Source organism: Amia ocellicauda, chromosome 16, assembly GCF_036373705.1.
Source record: "Amia ocellicauda isolate fAmiCal2 chromosome 16, fAmiCal2.hap1, whole genome shotgun sequence".
Classification (NCBI taxonomy): domain Eukaryota; kingdom Metazoa; phylum Chordata; class Actinopteri; order Amiiformes; family Amiidae; genus Amia; species Amia ocellicauda.
In genome coordinates, this window is record NC_089865.1 from 5,930,989 (window position 1) to 5,958,115 (window position 27,127).

The following is a 27,127-nucleotide window of genomic DNA, read 5'->3' on the forward strand; positions in this document are numbered from 1 at the left end:
CAGTCCGCCGCCAACATTTGCATTTAAAGGGACACGTCTATTAAGATAAATATTATACTCTTTACATTTATATATATTAATGCAGTTGTCATAATTGAGATTTGAATGCTGATAATTGAGTATCAGAAAATGATATTAAGATAGCAATTTGCAGGACTGCTATCCTAACCAATCGGCACCGGTGCAGTGTTCCCCTGGGGTGGCAAATTTGCCACCCCAGGGGAACACTGCAGTGGAGCCGATTGGTTAATTGGATATTGGATGTGTAGGATCTAAGACTGTAAACAATACACAACATTACACTAAACTATGTAACACTAGGGTAGGGTACTACAACACTGAACTGATAGGAGTATTGTACAAGTGAATGTCCACTGGAATTATATTACACTTTTTATAATGCAAATACTAGCCCATAAGGGAAAGTGTGCAGTAGGACAGCCAGAAAGTGTTTATTATTATTGCAAACTTATTTTGCTAGATAGGTAGGGGCATTGAGACTGAACACCATAAAACAACCACAATCCACAAACTAATTTCAATTCAGCTGTATTGATCTATTGCATAGATGGTAGGCAGATTAAATAGTGAAATGCATTCGATTTGGTAAGATTTAAACATCCTGAGTAAGTTCAAACTTTTTTTTTTGGTATAGATTTAATGAGGCTCATTTTATAGTTAATATTTCCTCATTTTAGTCATTGGTTATGGACAGTACTGTTTCACACAAAAATCTGGAGGAAATTAAATATCTAGTGTAACATAGTACTGCAGTTTTTTGTTCCCTTCTGGTAGGATTGTATGTATTTATCTGATTGACAAGCATCACATTTTAATTCGTAACATGTATGTATACATTCCTAAAACTGCAGAAGATCGCCACCTTTTGCTAACATCTATGAATTACAAGCCCACAGAAACAGTTAACAAGATCCCGGGTGATTTTGTCTTATATTGTAAGCACAGACATGTTAGATCAGCATGCCACATCTACTACTTTTCCTTGTACAATTTAATGACCCTAGAGAGGTATGTGGACAAGATGACATTTGCACCTTTTCTAAATAATTAAAACTGTTAACTGAAACTGTGAAAAATACACAGAATCTGAAAATGAACAAACTGCAAAACATGCAAATCTGAACTCTGCATGTGAGTGTACATTTTGCACTATATATATATATATATATATATATATATATATATATATATATATATATATAATTTGTTCATGCTAGTATAAAGGATAATACAGAATGTGTAGGAAATATGAACATTTTCACATTATATTGTTACAATGTGAAATGATCAACGGAACCCTTTGATTTACACAACCGTACACTGCACTTTCAACATGTGAAATAGGGGGGTGGCAAATCAATAAAAAATAACCCCCCAAAATTCTTCATTAGATAAGCATTCACCCCCTTTGCTATGACAGTAGTATGCATCAGTAAAAGTATATAAAGGTAAGTAAGTAGCTTTATGGTTATAGTGGACAAAAGTATCAGGGCCTCATCTAAGGTCCATATAGGAAACTCCCTTATGTTCACATTACCACGATGCCTGTGTGTGGTTCATCAGGGCCTCAGTATCTGTCTGTCAGTGCCTGTGTTTGCGTGTCAGCTTCTGGTCTGCCAATAGCATTATGTACATTTTTTGCATCCATGATATAATGACACGATGCCAGCAGTGAAACTTTGAGCGTTCCACCATTTGTGTTTTTCAATCAATAAAAAAATAAAAAAATATTGATCATATCTGTACAACAGCACAAGAAACATACTAGGTATTATGGTGAATCACTGTGCAGAGTTTGGTATTATTATTATTACTCAATTTCTTAGCAGACACCCTTATCCAGGGTGAGTTACAATTGTTACAAGATATCACATTATTTTTTACATTTTACCCATTTAGACAGCTGGGCATTTGCTAGAACAATCTAGATAAGGTACCTTGCTCAAGGGTACAACAGCAGTGTCCCCCACCTAGGATTGAAACCAAGAGCCTGTGCTCCAGAGTCCAGAGCCCTAACCACTACTCTACACTACTGCCCATGTGTAGCACACAAACTGTGGAGGAGTTGGAGATTATTCAATCGGAATAATAATAATAATAATAATAATAATAATAATAATAATAATGATCTGCATATATGGAAGAAGACTGTTCTCACATAATAATAAAGATCTCGCTATATCAAGGTATAAAGGGGAAAAAACAAACCAATGACAGAATATAAATCAAGCAAAGCTACCAGGGTACCAAGTTTGATACCTTTGAATTGGGAATAATGCTGTTTATGTACTAAGCAAAACGCTTCAGTGATTTATGAATTTATTCTTTGTAATGTCCAGACTGTTTCTGAATGAACGTTCAGTGGCGCCCTGTCCGTTTCCAGCTCACCAAGCAGACACTTCACACCAACGGCAGCATTCACCATGGCTGTAGTCACCAACACTACAACAACTATGTTCATTTTAATACTCAAGTAAGAGACTTTTGTACAGCAATTTACAAAAATGTACTGGTGATTTTTAATATCCACTGCAACCCATAATGACTTTGGATAATTCATTGCTGGGCAGCAAAATGTTGTTGTTTTTAAACAATGCACACTGCCAATTTAAAACACAAAGTGAAAATTATCGATTAAATACCATACTCATATGGTCCACAGATCTTAACAAAAAAAAAAACAACAAAAAATGAAAATTGGAAGAAACCTTTAAATTGACAACAAACTAGCATACTTCAATCTTTAAGCAGAAATAAAGACTTTAAACTGTACAGAACATTGGCACTAAACTGACAATATTTATAATATTGCTCTTATTTACAATGAAAACACTTTAAACCTGCACTTTTTATGAATGCATACATATACATATATATACATATACATATATATACATATACGTATATATATATACATATATATGCACGTGTGTGTGGAAGTTACAAACTTTGTTTTTACAAATGGTATGAAAAAATATTTTTCCTTAAAATCCAACAGTCTTTACTCTAACCTTTTGAAGTTTCTCATATCTGAAAGATTGATACATTCAATTTCTGTACAGCATGACACAAAGAACATTTTATATCCTTCTATAGACTGTCAATAAGGTACAGTTTTTCACAATACTTATCACCTATAGCATAAGTAGCCATTTATCAAGCCTATTTATACCACACTTGTACGTAAAAGGAATAAACTCCCATTTAGTTAAAAAACAACACTGAAATCTGATCAGATGTAAAAAAAAAAAAAAAAACGTATTCCTCTGTACGAGTTGCATCTTTGTGCAAATGCACAAAACTAATTACAATCATCCCACAAATTGACTAAATATCTATAACCTACTGACCATAACTTTTGCCATGTGTGGTATAAATAGCTTTTGTAAACATAACTGCTTAGCAGACGAGCATTCAATAAATTTAACAACTTAGTAAACTGATTTAAAGCACTGTCTGCATCCTCTTTCAAAAAAGGATGATCAAAATAAGCAAACTATTTCAGGAGCATGGAACTCAGCACATGAGTTTTGGCAAAACCAGCCTTATAACTGTTAACATATTAGTTGATACTAAAATATCTTCAAAATCCTCCTGAATCTATTTGATCATATATTTTAAATTATTAACAATTTCAAGAAGGAAATATGAAGAACACAATTATATTGGTTTCCTTGTATAATGCATCTCAAAATCTTGCTTTGATGGCATAGTAATAAAAGTGCACATCTTACTAGTATATTAAGAATTTGAAATTAATGTCACCTGAAAAAATAAAGAAAAATGTTCAACTAAAAAGAATAAAAAATACAAAAACAAATACAGTGACCAGCTTATTTTCAGTTACTTGATTAATCAATAATTTTATTGATCACACCAGAAAAATTATAATTTTTTGAGATGTCAGCTTAATTAGGTACTTTATATGATTTAAATGTTCAAAATATTTATTTTCTGATTAAAATACTATTACAAAACATTAACTGTACATTTTTAGTATTATTCTGCATTGTCAGCTTCCCATGCTATCCACTTAATACAAAAATCTACATACCTCAAAAATAAGGGATAATATAATTTGACATTATTACTCTCGTTAAAAAGTTGATTTCAATAAGAAACTAGTTTGTTGAAAAATACACAGGAATAGTGAATGTTAGAAGGGGCTGAAGGAGTTTAAAAATGATTGTTTAAACCATGTGGAATTGTTTAATATCATGGCTTTTGTTAATGATATATGTATTTTGGTGGAGCATTTTATAAAAAAAAAAGGTTCAGAAGAAAACATCTAAATAATACGTAGCAACATGAATAAGTGGGAACCCTACAATTTCAACATATTTAAAGAAATATACCCCGATTCAGATTAAAGGTTTCTCAGTGTAATTATGTAATTACTGTAGTTTGTTTATAGAACTTGTATTTTCTGCAGAATGAGCCTCTCTTGTGATTTAGTAACTTAAGTATATGCTGATAATTATTTTAAGTAAACAGGTTTCTATTTAATCATGGCGTGCCTACAAATTTCACTTGTAATATAATGTAATTAAAACAAAGACTATCACAAAATGATTGCTGGCTTTGACAAAATCAGATGTGAAATTTATTACTTTTTTGGTTTTCTTATAATCCAGTTTTCAGTGACATGCATTTCATTAAACGTGGTTCGTTCTTTTCAGTCCCATATCTGTACGAAGATCTGGATTAATGGATAGCACTTTAAGTCAGCATGTTGCGAAATGCTGTACGATATTTTTTTTCAATTTATTTTTTAGTGGAAAACGTTTGTATAATTTCCAGAATCTCTTCTATAAAAATATTTTCACTCTTATGCAATTTTCCTTTTCATTTTAAAGATCTTAAATGTACAGCTCTGTATTTACACTGTCTAGCTATTGTACACCAAAAATGAAAATGTGGCACTGTCCATACACTTTCCTCCTTGACACTTTTGTTTTTGCACTACTGAGTAGCAGTAATGTCTGCTGAAAAGTGCTGTCCATTCCCATTAAACATGAGGTTTTCGTTTACAAAAATACCCCAGTCCCCCCGCCCCACCGCCCCCATTTTCCACAGCATACCAAATCTATAGCTTATGCCATCACAACACATGGTCATTCATACACAGGTTGTTATTGAACATTCAAAGTTTGAGATCGATTTGTCCTGAACCAAGTCCTTTAATTTTGTTTTAAAATAAACTGCCCGATATCTGAATAGAATTCAATAAACTGCGTTAAGAAAAGTTGAAATGTACTGATTACCTGTTTTTCTTAAAATTAACTTAAAAGACACCTTGAAGCCTCTGAACATTAAGCCGTGGCAGCGTGTGGTTCTGTTCGGCCCAGAGACTAAACGGGCGAACAGCAATTCTCTCGCCAACAGGATATAATGAACCGCTTTAACTGCATAGCAAACTAAAAACTGCTTTTCTGTTTGCAGACAAAGCCAGATTTAATCCATATAATGGTATCTGTGTACGATGCACAGCAGAGATGGCTTCACATTTCACATCCTCGCAGCCAATTCTACTACACCTTGCGTCTAAACGCAGGGAAGTCATAAAAACAAATACAATTTTTGACATTGCAGAACACACAAACACAAAATCAACTGAATTGACACACTTGCGGCTTTCCGAATTTCCATATTCCTTCATATGGAAACAGGTAATAAATGTTCTCTAATGATTAGAGGTTTCAGGGCGGGACACCATGACAAAGGACTGGGTGAAATGTAGGACAATCACGTCAGCACGTAATTGTATAAACATACTGACAAAAGATGCTGCTTTGTGTTGAAGGCAGTAATATAGTACAATTTATTTATTAAGACAAATATGCTAGGGAGAAAGATTTGAGATTTCTAACATACTTTAACGTTAAAGCATAATGTAATACACATCGTAGACTGCACAAGGTGCCATCATGTGTATTATATGCACTATAGCACCACCTACGGAGCCTATTTGACTTTACAGGTTATGTAATAAATAACTAGACTTTGATCAAAAAAATACAAAAAACCTTACTTAAAAATCTATTGGAAAATCAATGCACAGTTATTTTCTAAGAGTAAAAACATGATTTTTCTTTTTTAGCATTGCTTAAGTTTGCAGTATCATTATAAGAAACCTGGATGAAGTCAAAAGTACCATAAGATGCTCAGAAATCTGTTTGAAACCCAACTAAAGCCTTGAACAAAATTGTGCATATAAAACACCACACCAGTATTGAAAAAAAAAAAAAAGGTTTTCATTTAATTGTCATTTCAGGGTCTTTACATTCAACAAACAACTCAGAAGCAACCAAACCAAAAACAAATCGTAAAGGGTTTAGTCAGGTTTCAGTAACAGTGTCTCTTGCCTAAACTGCACGTGTGTGTGTGTGTGTGTGTGTGTGTAAATATTCAGATTCGGATGCATGAGGGATTGTGGGTACAGCATATGACAACGCTGCCCTTGCCAATGAGAGCAGTGATCAATCACAGACATATTTAGGCTGGAATATGACCTATTACAAGTACAAACTTTTCCAGCAGCTGCTAATTAATAATCCTAGTACAAACTGACAATCGCAATAGTGGCATTACCACATGCAACAAAAGTGCTCTCATTACCAGCATGTCGTACCTCCGCATCCTGACAAAGTGTGAAATTGTTTTTCACTGAAAAGCAAAAATGTCATCGAACATCAACGCCGCTTCGCTGTAGAAAACAATTTACTGGATCTTATTAAACAAGACCACCGAACGTTTTCAGACCGCTAGGTTAGTGGACCAGTCAAACAAATTCCAAACAGAGCGAATATATTTTGTAAACTGGGTTAACACAAACTAAAACATAATAAATATATATTAAAAAAAAAAAAAAATTATTGTTAGTCACGGATTATGATGGAAAATGAATAGTTTCAACGTTTTATATCAATTTCAGGCATAGCTTTTTTTTTTTTTTTTCTGTTTTTACCCTTTTAGAATGGGCAACTCCATATCATAAGTAAAATGCTTATTTTGAAGGTCTACCCTCCGGTTTTTATGGCACTACAGCAAAACTCCATCTTTTATTTACCCTGAACACTCACTGTCCCTAAGTACCTATCGTTTTAGAAAGAAGCACAATAATTTTAAATTTTTTAATGAAATGCATTAATTATCTAATATACTTTTTTTTTTGTCCAACATAAAGTGCAACAGTGCTCTGTTTTCTCAAAAAGTTCCAGCTCCCACGTGTCCAATTCAGACGTGATTTTCCGTTGATATCATTAGGCAACGTCGAGTGAAAGCCCGTCCTGCGCACCGTTAACGAGCTTTTCCCCGGCGGAGAAGTGAAAGCGTTGCCTTGAACAGGAAGTCGTCTCCTCTTGGGGTTACTGGTACAGTGTTGACTTTAAAGGTTTAAGCAGTCCTTCTTCATACACCTTTAAGATAGCTTCACACACAAACTTGTACTGGCTCTGAAAAACAACACACAACACCACATCAGGGATAGCTCGCATTTCGAATGCTAATTCAGTACTTATGCATATGATATGAGGAGGCCTGAAACATCCCACGTCGAAGCTTCTGTTTTAGACGAGGGTGTAATTAACTATTCAATAGCCCCAGTGGAAAAACTAGGCTTATTCATATTTACCTGAAGGAAACATTTATGGTTTGTGGTTCATCACAGGGGAGTATTAAATATACGCATTTTCTTATAACAAGCAGCGGCAATCTCTTTTTCAGGTAAACACACTAATCCTGAGGTTTTGTGCCGCGATGCTTTGCAAGATGTCAAAACTCAAATAATGTCCTTTTAGAGACGGTCATTAGATAGTCAACAACAACCAGAGAGCACGACTGAAAGATTTAAAAATGATGATGATAACATGAAATACTTACAGAGGTTTGAATCATCATAGCCCTTTGATCTCTCATTGTTCGTACGATGTCTAACGGGTAGACGGGCTGATTGCACTCGATCAAACACATCGCTGTTTCCATTGTGATGAGAACCCCAGTCCGGCCAATCCCGGCGCTGGAAGACACAGGGAGGACATTATGGCGGAGGCTGAACAGTGGGCAGAGCGCAGGATAGCAGAGGAGCCCTGCTTTGATTTCAGCTGACCGGTGGGATATGGATTCAGAAGTCATGGGTCGGGGGCAATGCATGGACAGAAAATTGAAAATAGAAACCTGTAGGACACCCAAATATTAATTGTTGAATTCATACTAGATCTAAAAGAAAAGCGGAAACTCGACCCCCTTCCTTTTAACACTGGCAAAGCACTTTACACCCCCCCCACCCCCCAACACACACACACAAATGTATGTCAAATTAAGTACAGGATAAGAATCTCCAACTGTATGACACTGACTTCTGGAATATGCCATTGATAAATGTGCTGTGATTGTAGGATGAAAAGGTCTGCTATTCAAATAGTGATAACTGTCTTTTCTCGATTTCAGAACTCAAGCGTATTAGAAGGACAACAAAGTAGTAGAAAGTACAAAGTGGCTACAATTGCTAGGCCTTCATGGTCTCTGAGACGTGTTCGGGCAGGGCTGTGAAGATCTGAAGGTCTCTGATGGATGCTAGGAGGTGACCGGTGCGATGAGAGAGGTTTGTAAGGTTGTGAAGTCAAGCTTTTGTTTTCTTTTCCCCCCATGGTTAGTTTGTGGTTTTGCCTAAGAAATCCCACCGATCGAGACTCGCCGTTCCCACGTGTGCTCGGACAAGCTGGGAGCGAGTCTGGTGAGTCTTTACATATCCTGACAGAAAGAGGGGACGCTATTTTTAGGTCGTACCTGCAGTGCACGATCACAGGCTCGTTCTTCCCGGCTCGCTTGCTGCGCACCAGGCTTACAAAGTCCAGGAAATCTGTCGAGTCATCAGGAACTCCGTGGTCGGGCCAGGCCAGGTACTGGATCTGAGTCAGCGGACGACTTTCGTTGCTCTGCGGGAGACGGAAACAGACAGTTATTACCTCACAAAGAGATATCCAATACACACATCTTTAACAGTGAGTAAACTGTTTATAAATCTAAAAATAAATCATTCAAAGAGAAACAATAGATCATTCAGTAGATTTGTTAAAAAAAAGGGTCCAAACTGTGCATTCATTCACAATGAATGTCAAGAACAACTTTGAAGGGGTAAAACAAAGGGGCAAAGCATTTTTCTCCATGGAAAATGTTTTGGTTTAATACGTAAAACAAGTGACTCTGCATATCGTACCTCCAGGTTTGTGAGAGTCATCTCTCTAACCAGGAATGCGGAATTCCCTTCTTCAGACAGGCAGATGATCTGGAAATTGCCGTAAGAAGCACTTCCACATGGATTGGGCCAGTACTGATGACACTTCACCTACAAAAACCCAAACTATGAATTATCAGCCACTAACCACCCCCCAATAAAATGGTCTTCAGAAATATTGAAAAAGACCTGAAGAAATATCAGTTCAGCTTCACAAAACGTCCCACACCCACTTCAACTCAATACCGGGCTTAAAAAACACTTAATATGAATGTTCCTGTATATATATATTTGCATGTATTTACCAAGACAGGTAAATACACAGAGATGAGTGAATCCAATACAATCCCACGAGATGTGGCTGGTGACTGTACAGGGAGAAGTCTCAAAACTCATCAGTTTGGAGTGCAATATTTGTAAAAAGAGCAGGACTAATACTAGCCTGTTGTAGCCATTTCATTGAGCAAACAAAACTGAAATACTCGAAGTCTCCCCAGATTAAACAGAAGCCACGTACTCTGCCTCGCTCCACTTGAGTGGTGAGCATCACGACCATGGAGGAGCACTGTTCCCAAGTCATCTGCCAGAAATCTAGACATGTGTTGGGCAGGGGACCCTGGCAGGCAATGTATCGGTTAATGATGCTGGAAGAAGGGATTTCCATCTGAGGGGGAATGAAGAGACAAAATCAAGCAAAGGTACCGCAGCAACGAAACTGGAGTACCCCAGCCTCGTCGACAAAAACAGCAGACATTTTTTCCTTTGAAAAAACAGATTATTATTTTTATTACAAAGGCCTTCAAAGAGCTAGGGTGCATCATGCGACAGATATTTATATACAAAGGTTGCTCAAGACGGCTCCACATAGGGAAGATGCCAGCAAAGCAAAATTGTAACGAGAAGCAGGAAGATACACTTCTGCTTTTGTAGTCTTGGGGTTGACTATCAGGTCAAAGTGTTATCTGGAAATTCGAGGGCAAATGTCAAAGCTGTAATCATATCTACTTTTAGACGCGTCTGCAGCTGTGTTTCTTCAGAATAGATTGAATGAATGAAGTAATGCCATCTGATTTTATTTTGGGAATATCAGTAAAATTCCCTCTGAACAAGACACAGTGACCCAAGTACAGACAAGAGTTTTAGATAAAAGGTTTAAGTGAAGGATTTTTTAATTCTACAGAAGATGCGACTTCGCTTTTAAAATCTGCAGTTGTTGTCGTACAGAATGTGACGGCTCCAGTACCAGATAAAGGTGCCCTGCTTTTTCTACGGCTAATTAATCTCACTTTTATTGTGTCTGATCTTGAAAGGAATAATTCACATGTGCAGAAAAATACTCTGAACTGTTACTGAATCAGATCCAAAACATGAAATCATCAGAATGACTTGGTTTTAGATGTAAAAGGTGTTTTCACTTCAGTGTAAGTTTCACAGACGTTCTTTTTTTTTTTATTTAGTTTTAGTTTAAGCACTTGTTTAAGCACAGACTTACTATGTGAAAGGATTCATTTTACTGATTCACCTCCACATAGTCACTAACAAGATGAAAAGCCGAAACACTTACATTGATATAATTTGCATTGATATAGTCATCCACACCTTTCAGAATAACCCGTGTTGCATCATCTAAAACGGAAAAAAATAATCAGAATAAATCACATTATTACACTGCACGTGTGCCACTTTCAGATTTGGGAACTGAATTTAAGGAGAAGTGCACTTACAAGGTGAGATGTCTCTGTATCGGTTTTTGGAAATGTTCTGAGGTAATTTGGCACAAGACATTGTCATTCCAGGCTTTTTCCGGTAAAGTAGCTGTAAAAAATATTTACTTGTCAGATTTTAATTTGAGCTGGTCTTCATTAATTGACAAAGTACACAACCCATGATCGGGCAGCCTCACTATGTGCAGTAAACCACTATGCAGATCAATCGAATCTGCCGCAGCCTCCCACTACCAACTTGAAAAGACACGCCCTTCGCAGTCATGCATGAGAAAGTCACCCAGACAGGAAACGGTCGAGACCATCTGATAAATAACAGGAAGTAATAAGATTTAATTCAGTTGCTTTCTGATGCAACCATAGGAAGCAGGTTGCATTCTTCTATTTGACATAGCTAGTGCAGGGAAGTATTTATAACCTGGTAGTACAGATATATTTTTAATCTTCGAGATCAGAGACATTATTCTTTACTTTCAGCAGTTAGTCATTATTTCTTTCTTTCTTGGCAGACGCCCTTATCCAGTCATGTATTTTACCGGAGACTTAATCTCGAGACTCCCACTCAACCCAGAAACCCAGGTGTACCGGAAAACAGTGACAGATGATGGGAGACTCACGTCAAACTGAGCCAAGACGGTGTAGTTGCTCAGCCCTTCCCTGAGCTGCAGTATCGACTCTCGCCACGCATCGTTATCCAGGTGTGTGGGATCCAGGGGGGATTTCTCCGGGATATACTGGAAATCTGGCTCGTTCTCCATCTTCTCTTCTATGACGTCATAGATCGCTGGAAAAAGGACATTGTGGAGGCCATTAAAACAGTTTATCCAAAACACAATTGTTATATTTTCTTATAATTTAGTGGTATACAGTGAGCTGCGTTTATACTAGAGATTGCCAATCAATCACCTGACACTATGTCTATGTCTGATCCAAGTTTAAATCAAATCATGACACACGATTCGTTTACTTTCCCTAATTCCCAGATAATTCCCGTACACTCACCATTGGGCCGGACCAATAGGATAAGTTCCCCCGAATGGCTCTCGCAGCTCACTTTGATGAACATGACAACCTGGTCGTGGGTGTGCTCCGATATATCCCTGCCATTGATCAGTACAACCTGATCACCTTCATTTAGACGAGGGACACACAGGTCCGCCTGGAAGTGGAAAGGGAAGAGAATCGTTGAATCAAAAGGCAGATGGTGGGATATTAATAACGTAAAGCTCGCACAGACAAAACCGGAGCTGCGGGACAACAGCGAATGTGGATTTCACACACAATTACGTTGCACCGATCGCAATGAAAACAGAGAGCTAATTTGTTGTAAACATTATGCTAGATTTTGCACACACTCGTTTCATGTATAACGAAGAAAGCCCAATTTTTTTTTTTTTTTTTTTTTCAGATGATATGAAATTAAATAAGAATATACAAAATGTACATTCCTTATGGGTATGCAATGTACATTTAAATCAGAGGCGTGCAGAAGACCACGTACTGGTGCTTGATACATACCGATGTTCCAGGAGCCACCCGAGACACAATCACAGGCATTTTCTGGTCAGAGCCGCCCTACACAAAAACACAACAGATACGTGACATCAGACAGCATCACTTGTTCTCTTTTTTCCTAAAAGGTTTTATGCATGACATTCAGATACGGAGGTGGTTCCGAAAGACATACCTTCACATTAAAGCCAAATCGGCCGTGTTCATCTGGTCTCATTCGGATCAGGACGAGATTGTCGTGCGGAACGACTCCGTTTAGCTGTGAAGGAAGTTAAAGCAAAACAAAACACATGACTATGTTAGACTTGTACGTGTTTAGACTTTCGTAGTGTCACTGTACTTGATACCAATCTAAGAGGAGAGAACATCTTATTTCTTAAAACAAATTGTCTGCTTTCATTTTGGGGGAAATCATGGGTGGGGATCTATCAGTCAAAAAGTAACAATTAAAAGGAGAGGCTTGTGGCTGGTGTCACAGAGCCAGATTAGTACTACTCCAACACTACTTTCCGTAAAATAACATTAGGCAGTTCATGGCTAGGGCTAATCTGGGTCTGTGAAACCAGCCCTTACTGTCCTATATTCAGCATTATATATTCAACAGAGGAAATACAGGTTTCAAATCTCAGGCATTTTGCAGTTTTGTTCTCTTTGTGCTTTTAGTCAAATCCGTTTCAACGCTCGGCAGACAGGGACACAAAGGGCTTTGCCTGCCGGAATATTTAAATCCAGATATTACATCTGGGTCAACTTAAAGCTGAATAAAACAACTTGAGATTATGGCACGAGAGCTTCAAAGGATTTGAAGCATCACTAAAATTCAAGGAGTGGACTTTACTATACATGCTGTAATCCCACAAATAAAAAATAACATTGTGGTTTGTCTTGTTTAGGAGACGCATCACAATGTCCTAATTGTGCTTTTAGCAGCACACAGCTGACACCTCAACAAAGACAGCATTATGCCAGAGATGAAAGAAATCTTACCATTGATTTCTCTGATGCAACGGGAACATCATACATTTCATTAATATGGTTATCCAGTTCCTGCTGGGAGTGGGACTGATTGATCTGGTTGAAGAGGTTCTTTCTGGACTGCTTGGGTGGTAGTGCTGGGGGCTGGCCATCTATGGTTGTCTCTTGAGACCTTACAAAATAAACCGATGGCAAAATATACCGGCAACGTTAACTTGAGCAAAGCACGCAAAGCATCTGTTATAAATATGCATCCTTTAGAAAGTGACGGGAACTAAAATGAATAAAAGTGGTTTCACAGACATGAAATAGTTAATCTTTGTTATTGCTAGATAGATTTTTTTTTTTTACACTTGAATTCCTAGATCAATTCATACAGGACATGAACAGAGTCTAGAAGGCCAATATGCACCAGCCTAGCCTGTAGGATTCACTTCAAATCAGCCTGCACGCCCATGATACGGCCTCACGTCCACCTAAAAGAAAAGATTAAGTCTTCCTGTAGAATTTTGTCAATCACTGTTCATTGGGGACTTAAGTCGTGACAAACAATGACAGTCAGAGACCAGGCCTCCAAAGAGAAGGAACCAGAATCATCCTCTGTCAAGCAAGTAGATCAATTAATTTTCTTCCAAAGGACTATACACTCAACTGAGTAGTTTGAGTAGATTGAAAGGCACTACTGTGTGTATTGGAAGTGAACGCCACTAAAGCAATGCTCACATGCTCTTTATCGGAGGTTAAAGCATTAACAATGGCAGAATGGGAGGATTTAAGGTATCCTCTTCTCTTCACTGGAAGTATATTTAAGCTGTAGAACATAATATCTGGCTCATTCTTGACTTTCTGGGGCCGTTAAATCCTTAATCTGAGGGTAAGAGAAATATTGCCCTCTTCATCACTTTAGCAACTCAACTGCGGGGGAACAAAAACAGGGTCACTTCCTGGATTTGCACAGACTGTCCTACCCTTTACTATTGTGACAGGCTTTTGTGTACTGTCTTTCAGCAAGCATAATGACAGGGACATGAAGCTGTTTTATGCATCACATACTGGATTTATGTCACAGTGACAAAAGCCATCCCTTTTTCATCCAATCAGAGATGAAAATCGGGAATAATGTGATGAAATCTAGTCTCCAGGGGCTTTGTGACACAGAATCATGTAAATAAAATATGTATGATATATATAGGTTACTGGAGATGATTAACACCCAAATGTGCACTACTTACACGAGGAGCATTAAATACCTCATGTCAGGCCTGTTTTGTTTAGTTTTTTTAAAAGAACTTGGTAACAATGTTTTTTTCCTGGATACATATACTTAAAAATTAACATAAAACTTGAAGCTTTTCCTCTGTCAGGCAAGAGACAGTGGCGTCTCTAGAAAAAACAATTAAAAAAACAATGCAAGGTCTACAAATAAAGCTATGTTAAAAGCTGTCTGCTCTTTGTATCTGCAGCACTAGTTTCGTGCGTCATTGTAAAGTGATTCAGATGGGTAAAAGGTCACAAAGTATACTTTTCAACACGTGATTCACATGCAGTCCTGAGCCCATCAAATTTTCACCACAACACAAGGTTCCAATCTGAACACAGAAGTGGGCTTTCAGCACTGACAAAAATGGGAAGAAAAGACCGGAATAGCAAAGAAACATCTGTCAAAAGGACATCCACGTTCTGCCCCGGTCAGCTGTTACATTCTCCACACAATGGCTGTTGGAGGCTATTGTCACTGGATCAATAGACCCAGCCAAAGCAGAAAAAATACACTAACAAAATCAAACATAAAAGACCATTTAAAGTTATATTCATTCTAACGAAAGCACATAAATAACAGCACCTGGGTTAAAGACAGTGAAAGGACCTTTTTTTGTTATTATTATGATAAATAAAGAATTTAATGGTGCATCCCACTGTAACATATTAGCATAACAAGCTGTGAGCATTAACAATTGTGCCTTGGGCACAGACTGCAGCTCTTTATGTTTGCCCAGCCAAGTTTGAGCTTCATTATGAATGCTTAGATGACAGCCATGAAAGCAACCTATTTTGTAGTCTGGAAGCAGAGTGTGGTGCTACAGCCCGAGGCAATTTACATAAATACAACAAAAATAAATAATAATAAACAAACAGAAAAAAAAATGTGGTTGGATTTGCTGACATTAGTAATTGAAATCTGTAGCCTACATCACACATATCCTAACAACAAGAATGGTAATAGAATATGTGTGGTGGAAATATATTGCAACAAGCATCTGCTGTCTTTCATATTAATTCCCTCAACAGGTCTGATTTATCTTTGTTAATGACAACAGGAAATGATTGCTGAAGAAACAGGAAGGCAAAAGGGAGGTCCCACTAAACTACTAAGCTATCTCGTATGCAGCATAACCGTTCAGCCTATTAATAGTTATGCTTCACTCAACAACGCAAATTAATAAGTCAGCACAAAGATAATAGGTCGAGTACAGTATGTTACCAATTCAGAGAGGACAAAAGAGTGCGGATTAGAAAGCATGACATCCAAAAAATGAAAATAGCATTTGATGATTATAACAAAAAAACAAAAAAAAACTTTTGGAGTTTGGTTTCAAAAATTAATTTAAAATTTAAAACTTTCTGCTGACAAAATAACAATTTACTATACTATTTAGTATAATATAAAGAAGGAAGAAATGGTAACTTATTAAAAAAACACATTGCTTTACTGTAATATTGTAAAAACTCAAGCAACATCCAACAATCCATGAAGCAACAAAAAGGTATGTTTTTAGTGGTCCTTTTCCGACTGACTGGAATAAGCAAGAACAAGACAAAAATAAAATAAAATACAGCAGCACCCGTCCACCATTGTCAGCATTTACTTTTCAGAACATTTTTTTTTCAAATGGAAGACAAACTTACGGGGAGGAGTCCAAACTGATGCTGTTAGCCTGTGTGGAGGATGGGGATTTGTGGTTGGCAAAGACTTGGCTTGGTGATGTGTGGATCACATGGTCAACCAAATGTCCAACGGAAGACGGTCGCAAGCGGGGTCCTTCTTGTGCAAACATGGAGTTCCTACTGCATTCAGCCGTAACAAAGGGCAGATTGAGTTTGGTTAACTTTACAGATGGAAGCAAAAAGTAACTCGACTAATGGGATTAAACACTTCAGATGTCTGCCTAGCGAGTGTTTAATTCAACTTGCTGTTTTTTGGGGAAATAGCAAGTGGAATTTTTGTTAGTAGCCTTGAAGCCACGGAATTCACGGGTGAAAGAAACCCTTCTACACAAATCAGTTCATGTTTAAGGAACTCACATTGCAGAGATTTCAGAGAGAATTGAAATATATGCACATGGGTTGCTTCAATCAAAACACGCATCTAACTGCTTTTCTTTGAGGATGAGTGAATCAAAAGACAGGTGTAAAATCTAAAAATTTAATCTTGGGAATACTTTCAGACTCAGCACAATACTAACACTTTCACTTTTTGTTCAGGCCTAATGGAATTGGGAGTGATTTAATTAATTATTCTGGGGACATATGAAAGTGAACCAAAGTCTTTCTGCATTTATAGTCGTTAAGAATAAGTCATGTGATGAAAAGCATCCATGAAAGGCCAGGAACACATTTCAGCGCTAAATCATACGCTTAGCGGTTTGTACAAATGCACAGAAAGCAGCGCATGCCAGTCAACGCTTGGTAAAAGAGCCGAGCTTCTCCAACAAAAAAGCGGGGACACGTCGGGTCCCCTGCCCTCCCTACTCACTGGTTGGGGGTGCCAGGGGGGGAGCGCGTGGGCAGGCTCTGGGTCTCCAGCCGCTCGTCGGACAGAGAGTTCCTGCTCACCGTGTCCCAATCCATCCCACTCATCAGCTTCCGGACCAACGGTTTGCTGGGAGATCTGCAGAGGAAACGCACTGTAAACATCCACAGGAAATCTTCATCACTGGTGCATTTTCAATTGGTCTATCTAGGTTATTCTTCTCTGTGTGAAAAGGGATTCTCACAATTAAAGTGTCAAGAATGAGTCAAAATATCAATACAGCTGGACCACATAATCATATAATATAGATATTTAACCATTTTCTCTTTTTGTTGCTTATTTAAAAAAAAAAAAAAGTGGAAGAATTGTTTTTAACTAGTTAATTAGGGAGATTCAGTTGTGTGTGCTAAACTAATAAAAACTTGCATTAAATTAATCAGCCCCACCAAACAACCGAAATAAAATTCTGAAACAGGTCTATAATAATTGTTCTTCACAGATGGAAAAATGTGCTCAATATTTCTATCTCTGACCCAAGGCTACAGAAAAGCACAATAGAGAAGTGAATAAACGTCTTCCGAAGCCAGGTTTATAAATGATTGAAATGGAGTTCTGCAGAAACAAAACAAAAAACCCCAACATAACAAGGAAACAGAGAAATTCCTGCCTGCAATAAGCAATAAGCCTGTCAGCTGAAATACTTTAAATGGCTGTGCATATAATATACATTCACTAAAATAAAATAAAGTAATTCTGTGCATTATAGGACTGTCAATTATTACTCTGTTATTACACACATGGTGAATTCATCACCTGCAAGGAAAAGCTTTCAGCATATTTTAACAAGCCTCTCTCAGCACAAGTTAAACCAGCCATGTGCAAACTGAAAATAGGTATTTTATTCTGCTGTGGTCATCTATGTACCACTTAATGAAGGAAATTATGGTAAAGGCAAATACATGAAACACTCATGTGCACAATTAAAAAGTGCAAAACGATATTGATTACCAAGCGAGTCGACACATGCAATCTAATCAATTATGCAGGTGTGGGAGGAAATACATTTGCATTAAAAACAAAAACTACAGACTGTGCTACTTTGCGTTACACAATACCTATGCAATTCACCCACAACCCTCCAGTGAAGAAGGAAAAAAAACATTTTCCATGGAAAGAGGTATTTTACAATTTAGAAACCTTGCATCTGCCAGCTAATCACTGTCCACCGTCTACTTCTAGAATGACTGTGCAGGTTTCATTATACCAGCAAAGACAGACAGACTTTACACGTGCAATACTGAAACTGCATCACTATCAGAACAACAAGAGCTATTCAATTCAACGCACTATCAAAAACATTCGACCGTGCTCTGGATTAAATGCATAGCCTTAATCCTCCAAAAGAAACAAACCAACCAAAAAAACACCTCACTTCTCTTAGTTGTAAATAAACATCATACCTGCTGCATGCATCATATAAAATGCGTTCGCTCAGACTTCTTCTATAATGTCTTAAAAGACTTCATGGAGGGAATAGTGTAATAACACCACTTATGAACCTGCAGTTCCTCCCTCACTCATATCAGTTTGTGTTTCCTGTGTAGATTGGAAGTTTCTAAGAAGGGCTGACCACAACACATCATCTCTGTGCTGCTCGGCGCTCCACAGTTGTGTGACCTGATTGGCCTGTTTAAGCACAACCACTGCTGTTTAATCACCATGCTTTCATTACTGCCAAACACGGGGGGCAAAATCGGGCAAGTTAATCATTGCTTAGAGACCTTTTTCACGCCGATGTTCTCTCTTTGTACACATTAATTCGTATTGTATCGGCTGAGAACAAAATGTGAGCGAGTTATGTTCTCCCCCATCCCTCGCTGTACTTTTTGTTCTTTAAAAGATAAAGGTTTCTGAAAAGGTAAAAAACACAATTCTAATGCCCTACAATAGATTAATTCTATATCTGCTTATGGTTATTGAAATTGGATGCTATTTGAGACCTGCTTGTTCAAATTATTAAATCTGGTGAAATGTTTTAAGAAACATTTAAGAAGTTTAAACATTAAAGAAGTTTCTTAAAACATTTCACCAGCTTTAATAATATGAACAAGCAGTTCTCAAATAGTTATACGTTTACACACCCAATTTTAAGATAAGACCCGTTTGAATGCATAAAAGTAGAACCTCATCAAGTATTCTTAACCATTTAGACAATTACATTATATACATAGATCACACACACACAATTTGTTGAATTCCATCAGCTCAAATTATTTTGATCTGTAACCAATTTTAAAAAATGCAGACACTTCTGTATTCTAAGTAAAGTTCCTATCAGCACTCAATCTCAATCTGACTATTAAAGCTCTATTTTAAGAGGCTTCGTGATTAGGATACACAATGTATTACCTGGCAAAAACTCTGTCCTTGATTCCTTTTTCCTTGCCATACTGCACAGACTGCACTTCTGTCCTCCCACTGCAAAACAACATTCACTTGTTAATGTGACAAATCAAATACTAAAGTACGTTATGTCAAAGATAACCAATTCTCTCTTATTCAACCTGCTCACAATACAACGCCTGCCAAATTAGGGTAAATGATGGTAAGCTGTTGTCTTAGACACACACGCCCCCTCCAAAGGCCGATATTATACTACTGCCTATATTAAGGCTTTTCTATTACCTCTCTTTGGTTTGCATGGTTTTACATACAGGATCTGCATTGTAAACAACTACAGGCCTCTTTTGAGTTTCAGCACTGACTGGATATTAGGTGCAATATTTGGCAAATGATGACCAAAATATGAAATCCCCATCATACAACTGAAACTATTTTGCATATCTCTGCCTATGAAAGAAGAACTCTTTTGTTCAATCCATGCCATGTTTTTTTTGTGCGCACAATGATCACTTCAAACTGGTTTTATTAACCTCAGAAAAAAAGCTTGTCCAAAAAATCACATACATTCAACGAAGAGATAATTAAGTAACGGCGAGCTCAGATGGACCAACACAGGAAGACTGAGATTTAAGGTGTAACTGAAAACGCATAATTTCAAATCCGATTTAGAGTCTTATTTAAATGTGGTCACCCCTAAAATGTATTTTAAAAGGAGAGGGGGGAAAAAAGTCTGATCCAGAACACAATGAATAATGTACATGTACTAAAGAATTTAAGACTCAAATGTTTTTCTGTTCAAGGTAGAATGTATTATAGGTTAAGTCACAAAAAGACAAAAACAAAAAACATCCCAGTGCATCTCTTGATTCAAGTTAATTCTCTTCAGAACTCGAAGAGAAATGTGACAATGAAAATGATCTGATAGTTTCCACAAAAATACATCAATATTAACAACACCCGAGAGTCCGTTTTTAAACACGAGACACGAAGGCCCCTTACCAGTATCGAAACTTTGAACCCAATGTGAAGTAATGTGCAAAAAAATTCTTCTGAGGAGGCAGAGGCCGGTCCAAGCGGAAGAACGTGTGGTGCTCCACACATGCTTTCCACAGGTTCTTGCAGGCCCGGTAGTTCACCATGTTGAACCCGATCAACGTTTCCCGAGATTCGTGCTGAAAGAGAAGTAACCAGGGATCGGGTTTCAGCGACAAAACCTGGCACATGCATCCGAGCTGAGCAGTACAGGAGTGTGAACAGCAGATGGCATTTGAAAGGTCTAGGACCCTTAAAAACATGATGTATTATATATTATAGATATATATGGTGCATGTACCATTCTGGCTGTGTTTATCTCCGTGGGATTTCATTTCTCAGCTCTGTCCAATGTAGGCGATGAACACTACCCTGCATGAATTCATTGAAGCAAGTAAAATGTGCCCTAAACTTATATTTTTTGACTGGCTGAGCATTAATACCAAATTATATCACGGTGTGGACACCTTCCGCACATGAGCTGAGGAAACAAACCTTGCACACAAAAATACTAAATATGTAAGGGATTAAATACAGACTTTTCTCGGATTTTCTACACAACGCGAGAAATTAATCTTAGGAAATAACATTTCATTCACAACCTATACCAATGAAAACTATGTAATGGTTATACATGTTAGGCTAGTTACATATCAATTGTTTTTCTTTTTTTCCTCTTTTTACGACTCTTTAAGACACGTTTTTGGTTCTTGCTCTAACCATCTTCACATTGCTATAACTCAGCTGTGTGATCTGAATAACTCAGCAAGCTAAGATTACACAAAACTGTGCCATTTCAATATAAATTATGAATCGTGACACCATTGAATCTTGCTTTTAGAACAACTACTTTAAAAGTTCCTCATCAATTATTAAATCAAATATTTTCATGTCTTTCACTGGAGACCACAAAGTCCTACTTTCTTAAAAAACAACGACTATTTGCAATGTTTTATATTTAAAGCTCCATAGTGTCAAATATACAAACATTTCTACAATTAATTGATCACATAACATTTTTTAAAAGTTTAACTCTTTTAACCTGTTAATTTGTTTTTAGTATTGAAAGTTTAAATTTGAATAAAAAAAAATCAGATGGATCAAAACTTCAAAGCATATTTCAAAACTTGTTTAAATTCTATAAAATCAATCATTTATATTCTTCAAACCACACCAATAAAGCTTTCTATGCCGTGTCAATTATGTGTCCTTACAATAAGGCTGTAATATCTTATTCAAGTAACAATGCAAAACATGGAACCTCAACTTCAGGGTTCTGGAATGAGGAAGCAACCCAGTATTTCAATTTCCATACATCTTTCCCTGCTTAAGCCATCATGCTTAGTACGTGTAACAGAGAAGAGCATTGAACTGTTGTAATGAATACTAATACTGCAAAGAAAATACCTACCAATTCTCTTCGGAGTTGAATGAAAAACTGCTTACATTTGAAGGATATCTTTACAACCTTCAACCTGTTAAAAACAAAAAGTTATTTCATACATTGCTGCTCTGTTCAGTATATCTTAAATCTGCCGGAAACATTACAAAAACATAATAATGCATACATATCTAGAACATCCATTGAATTTGAATGGTCAATGTCCCATTGCGTCTTTTATCACTTAACATCTCAGAACTAAGGAAGTTAATTACGTTTTGTACTTAGAAAATAAAAATCAGAAAGTTGGCAATAGCTCTATTAGTTGTTGGATCCGAATGTGTTCCAACGGCAAGCGCTATGAAATAAAATCTTGTTATCGCACTCATGGCGTTCCCTCACCATTCATTGGTCTAAATTTAGCCTCTCTGGCACGCATCTGCAGTAATACAGAACGGGAGCCACGCTGCGATTACCAAACAGCTTCTAGGAATTAGGGTGTGTGTGATGAAGAGAGTGAGGGGTTTCACTATTCTTGCCAAGAAACAGGTGTCTTGGTTTAATCCCGTCACGGATTTAACGCTTTGATTTGCAAGAAATCAAGGGAACATTCCAGACACACACATATATATACAGCTTTATAAATCACAACCGATCCTGCCAAGCAAGTCTGATCTTAACTCGGCAGACAGAAGCGCTATTTACGAAAGTGAACTTAAAAGAAAGAGGGGAAAATAAAAGTATATAAACCCATCTCTTTACTTTGGTTTGTGTTTTCTTTTCCAGCCATTCTTCAGTATTATAGTGTTATTTCAGATGGGTAAAATGTCAAATGTTTAATATAGTTACCACTTGTCAGAATGCTTGTGAGCATTTACATGATATGTTCATCCTTGCACTTTATATTTGGGAAGCCTTGTAGAGACTGAGGGTTTAAAAATACTTAATAGCAGCATATTTACATTTCAGACTCCTCTCTTGGACTTAAATTGCTCTAGTGGATGACTACAGGGTTACAATTTTGTAAGCAAATTAGCTGTCAAGCACAAAACATGCCACACCATCAAGCCTTCTAGGAAAGTTCTTTAAAACTCATATATTTCAAGCTTCGGTGCCCTTAAACAAATCCAGCCGTCAGGCGGCTTTTACATTTTATTTTTAACCAAGTTTATTTTTGTATATGCTTTAACCTGTTTTGCAAATAAAAAAATAATACTTTAGCAGTTGGTCCAATTATTAATCCAAGGAAATGTAAGGGACACAGAATCAAATATTAAATATACTTACCATAGGAAGCAGTTGATTCGTACCCTGTTCTTGTATATTACGATCCCACCTGACATCACCCCAATTAGTATCTCTGTGTTGCTCTGATCCTGGAACAATGGAAGAGACCAAAAACGTAGGATTATGGTTTTAACCAAGCCCGAAAGGAAAACAAACCTTGTGAAACATGTTAATTTGACTTTTACATACAAAAGTAAAACAGATTAAAAGTACAATTAAAATTGGTTTCATATAACTGATTTTTCTGCATTGAGGATTCAATTTTATGTAGTTAAATCGACAGCTAAATACTCCTCACCGGAGTTAATGATAAGTGTATAAGTGTATAACCATCTAAATGGAATAAATATGACTAAGAAAAAGCTGCTGTTTCTTCACTGCATCTGTGGAAATAAGGCTTCATAAACCCCCGATAAATAAGAATCTGCCTCTGCTCATATTTCTTTATAACATGTTGAAGAGTGCCCCCCCAACTGTATATCAAATTGTCACTTCCAGCAGTGGGGGGCACCGACAAACTTACAAACTTCAAAGGGACCGAACTGCATAGCTTTGCACTCATTTATGAGGTATTTATTTATTAAGTATCACAGACGCTTCTTCCAATGTGAACGTTCCTATCCACTATCTAGTGAAATGCTTTTGTGAGATCCCCCATGCCAACAAAACCTTTATCTTGCTGTGAATTTCAATATCAACCTGTATTATTCAGATGTGGCAAGTTGAAACTTTCTTGATTTACGTTTTAATACCCCAAACAGTTGCAGAAAGGGATTAAAACTAGTTCCACTGAAGAGGTTCAGAAATTGAAAACAGCAGTGGTGTAATGGCCTTTGTATTTTAAAAATAGGACCGAAAAGCCAACTTTGCTCTGGCTGTTAACACAATCTGAGGAAAGACTTATTTGACACTTACCCTTGCATAGTGCAACTCGACCCCGTACAGTTCTAGAGTACGTGCTGCATTAAGGTAATTGAATTCTGCATCTGCGGGAGACAATGCTCTGTGAGGGAAAAAAAAAAAAAAAAAGTCTAACTGTGTTATGGCAAAAGAAAAACGACTAATATTTCACTAATGCTATACTGCACGACAAAACACTCACGAGACAATACAAAAATCATGAAAGGAGAGGCTTTGCAACCAATCAAGTCCTGGTCATTCCCAGAGCCCTAGCTGAGGCCTGAACAATGCCCAGTCTGTTTTGAAAGAGTCCAGTGTTTCAGCTCTGACATAAAAATAGGAAGACTATTCAGCAAAGAAAATAGTAATTTCGCCCCAATTCTTTATTCAAAGTATACCACGAATTTGTTAATAAGCATTACTGTCAAGTTCTATACAAGACGTATAATAGTATCAGTTTTCAGTATCAATTTTCTTACCATTCAGATAAATTCACAGAAATGCACCATCACCAAACTAAACATTTTAATACGATCCCTGACAAATCTGAGCGTGTAAAAGCTCAATTGTGAATGTGGATTGAGGACAAGATGAGAACATTCACTTATTTTAAATAAGGCCACAGAACAATGCGTCTATTTCAGACATTTGGCGCATATCACTGGTCATGTAACGAGCTTCCACACTGATCATAAAACCTTACTTGTGTTGTTGGTGCAGCTTAGCGATCTCTTTCTCGATGTCTTGAGGTGGGTTGGGGATGAATCCGTACTCGGAGAGGTAGCCTGGCAAATGCTCCGAATGCTTGTAGTCTCCCAGTTCAGCTGCGAAACAAAGCAGGCAGTGTTAATGAGATTACCATATCCTCGTCAAAGGCACTGACATGGGCATTTCCACTGGTTTGTTTGTTTGTTTGTATCATTTTTGCTATTTTCAGGGTCAAGAATTTGGATCCCCTCTCCCCACATAATCCAAATGGTTATAATTGGTTTATTGAAATGCATGTGTATAATTTGTTTTTTAATCCTTTCCAGATTTCTGTAAAAGTGTTACAGTATTTTTTTCTAATATAATCTTAATTTATAAATTTATCTAGTCGCACGGTTAACGCACATCATTTTGGAGGCATGCTCACTGGCTTCAAACTGTAATGCTTACAAACTGACAGCCGTGGTTTTCTGACCTGCAAACACAGAGCTGCCCTTCAGTGTTAAATAGAAATGACAAAAGCCTGTGCCTGTACTATTTCTGTGTTTCAGTGCATGTATCTGACTGTAAAACAATTAATAATAACACAAAATAGCTTGCATGGGGTGTCATGGTAATAAAATAACTTATCAGTTTAGCCAAGGTTCAATTTACCCATTAATTACTTTCATTTTAATGGCAACTCTAAAATATCTTTCCCATTTCCTAGTGCCGTGGGATTATGGGAGCAGGTGGCAACCCTAAATGGTATACAATGAATGGAATCAATTAATAAAGCAAATCTCTTCTGTCTACATGAATTATTAGCAGATGAAGAGACTCTGATTGATTGGTACAGTGAAAAACTGGACGGACATAAAAAAATAATGTGAAATAAACCACAAAGAAACCATGTCATACATATCTACGCTTTCTTCAATACACAAAGGGTGCTTTCGATTTCTAAACATAAAATACACAAAAACAGAAACACACCATGCGAAACTGTTAAAGATAATAAAAGTTTAAATAAAGCTTACTCATGGTGATCTATTGACAAATGTAAAAATAGCTGTGGTTATGTTGTGACCAATTCATTTATGACCTATATACCTCCCAGAGTGTACATTTAAAGCCCTATGAAAATCCAAGTGGTCTATTAAGGACAAAACAAATGTGCTTTGCCTGCAGTCTGTGTTTAGGTCCTGCATTTCCCCTCTTGAGGGTATTGAGGTCAAACTGAAAGGCTACTGATCAGATTCATGAAAGCAGCAACTATAAACATGAACAGTCAGGCTAATATCCTTAACACATACACAAATAACATATATATATATATATATATATATATATATATATATATAGATATATATCTATATAATCAATAAGTAAAAGTACCTCTATGGCAAATAGTTTATAACCAATATACGGTCAAAGTATATATTGGCACATTCAATCATTATTTGTTATAGTAAAATATGAATCTAACAGTAACACAGCGACCTTGAATAAAATTGTCTAAATGCTCTATATTGTGTGAGCTTTTGGACCAACTTGCAGGAAAAACTGGTTATAAAAATATTAGCATCTGTTTTCTCAAATAAGAATTAAGGTTAAACATTCATATTAATTCTGGAAAACCAGTAGAATAACAAGTTTTGATCTAATATAGTTCCACAAAGATACCTGGCAAAGGGGGATGAATAAACAGGTCTTGTTGAAAAGGATATTGTGAAGATTGATTGGCACAAAGCAATCCCATTTCAAAACAATTGCCACGGGATGTCCGTAAGTCACAACTTAGACATGATTTTGCATTTGAGTATCAAACAGCAATGAAAACCATTTTGTATTAAGAAGATTACCATACAGAAACCAATCCCCCCAAAAGCAACACAGGAATAAATCAAGCAACTAGGATCACTCCAAGAAAGAAAAAGTCACCATCTGGTCAGTCATAAAGATAATCTGTGGTATTTCACATGGCAGTTACCAAGGATAGAAGTCAATACCTGTTAACAGCATGTATTAACTCACTTCTGAGGTTTCATCCATTTAATTTCATATGCATACACATGTATTTTGGAAGTCCAGTAGCTTCTCTTCGAATTCTGCCTGTGATGGCAGCGTGTCTGATGGACACAAGTGTGCCGTTAATGGTTATCCAACAGTTATGCAACCACTATTGTTGCTGAGCTTTCTGTTTGCATACTGTGGGG

At 37.0% G+C, this 27,127-nt stretch overlaps 1 protein-coding gene across 2 annotated transcripts in view; it reads right to left on the minus strand.

Moving 5' to 3' along the window:
* Window positions 1–2,434: 2,434 nt before the first annotated feature.
* The window catches only part of LOC136711236 (tyrosine-protein phosphatase non-receptor type 4), a 60,001-nt gene continuing 35,308 nt past the window's right edge, over window positions 2,435–27,127 (minus strand). The window contains exons 8-27 of one of the 2 annotated variants that reach the window (XM_066687340.1): window positions 24,925–25,045; window positions 24,237–24,324; window positions 23,322–23,410; window positions 22,065–22,128; window positions 20,621–20,793; window positions 19,628–19,696; window positions 17,222–17,356; window positions 16,375–16,530; window positions 13,480–13,639; window positions 12,668–12,751; window positions 12,499–12,555; window positions 11,983–12,139; window positions 11,598–11,764; window positions 10,981–11,071; window positions 10,821–10,882; window positions 9,774–9,920; window positions 9,239–9,367; window positions 8,809–8,957; window positions 7,903–8,038; window positions 2,435–7,475 (exon numbers count right to left, since the gene is read on the minus strand). In XM_066687340.1, coding sequence (XP_066543437.1) covers window positions 7,389–7,475; window positions 7,903–8,038; window positions 8,809–8,957; window positions 9,239–9,367; window positions 9,774–9,920; window positions 10,821–10,882; window positions 10,981–11,071; window positions 11,598–11,764; window positions 11,983–12,139; window positions 12,499–12,555; window positions 12,668–12,751; window positions 13,480–13,639; window positions 16,375–16,530; window positions 17,222–17,356; window positions 19,628–19,696; window positions 20,621–20,793; window positions 22,065–22,128; window positions 23,322–23,410; window positions 24,237–24,324; window positions 24,925–25,045 — 2,321 coding nt within the window. In that variant the 3' untranslated portion in view covers window positions 2,435–7,388. Of the gene's footprint in view, window positions 7,476–7,902; window positions 8,039–8,808; window positions 8,958–9,238; window positions 9,368–9,773; window positions 9,921–10,820; window positions 10,883–10,980; window positions 11,072–11,597; window positions 11,765–11,982; window positions 12,140–12,498; window positions 12,556–12,667; window positions 12,752–13,479; window positions 13,640–16,374; window positions 16,534–17,221; window positions 17,357–19,627; window positions 19,697–20,620; window positions 20,794–22,064; window positions 22,129–23,321; window positions 23,411–24,236; window positions 24,325–24,924; window positions 25,046–27,127 lie in introns of both variants that reach the window. The other variant, XM_066687339.1, reaches the window with a different exon arrangement.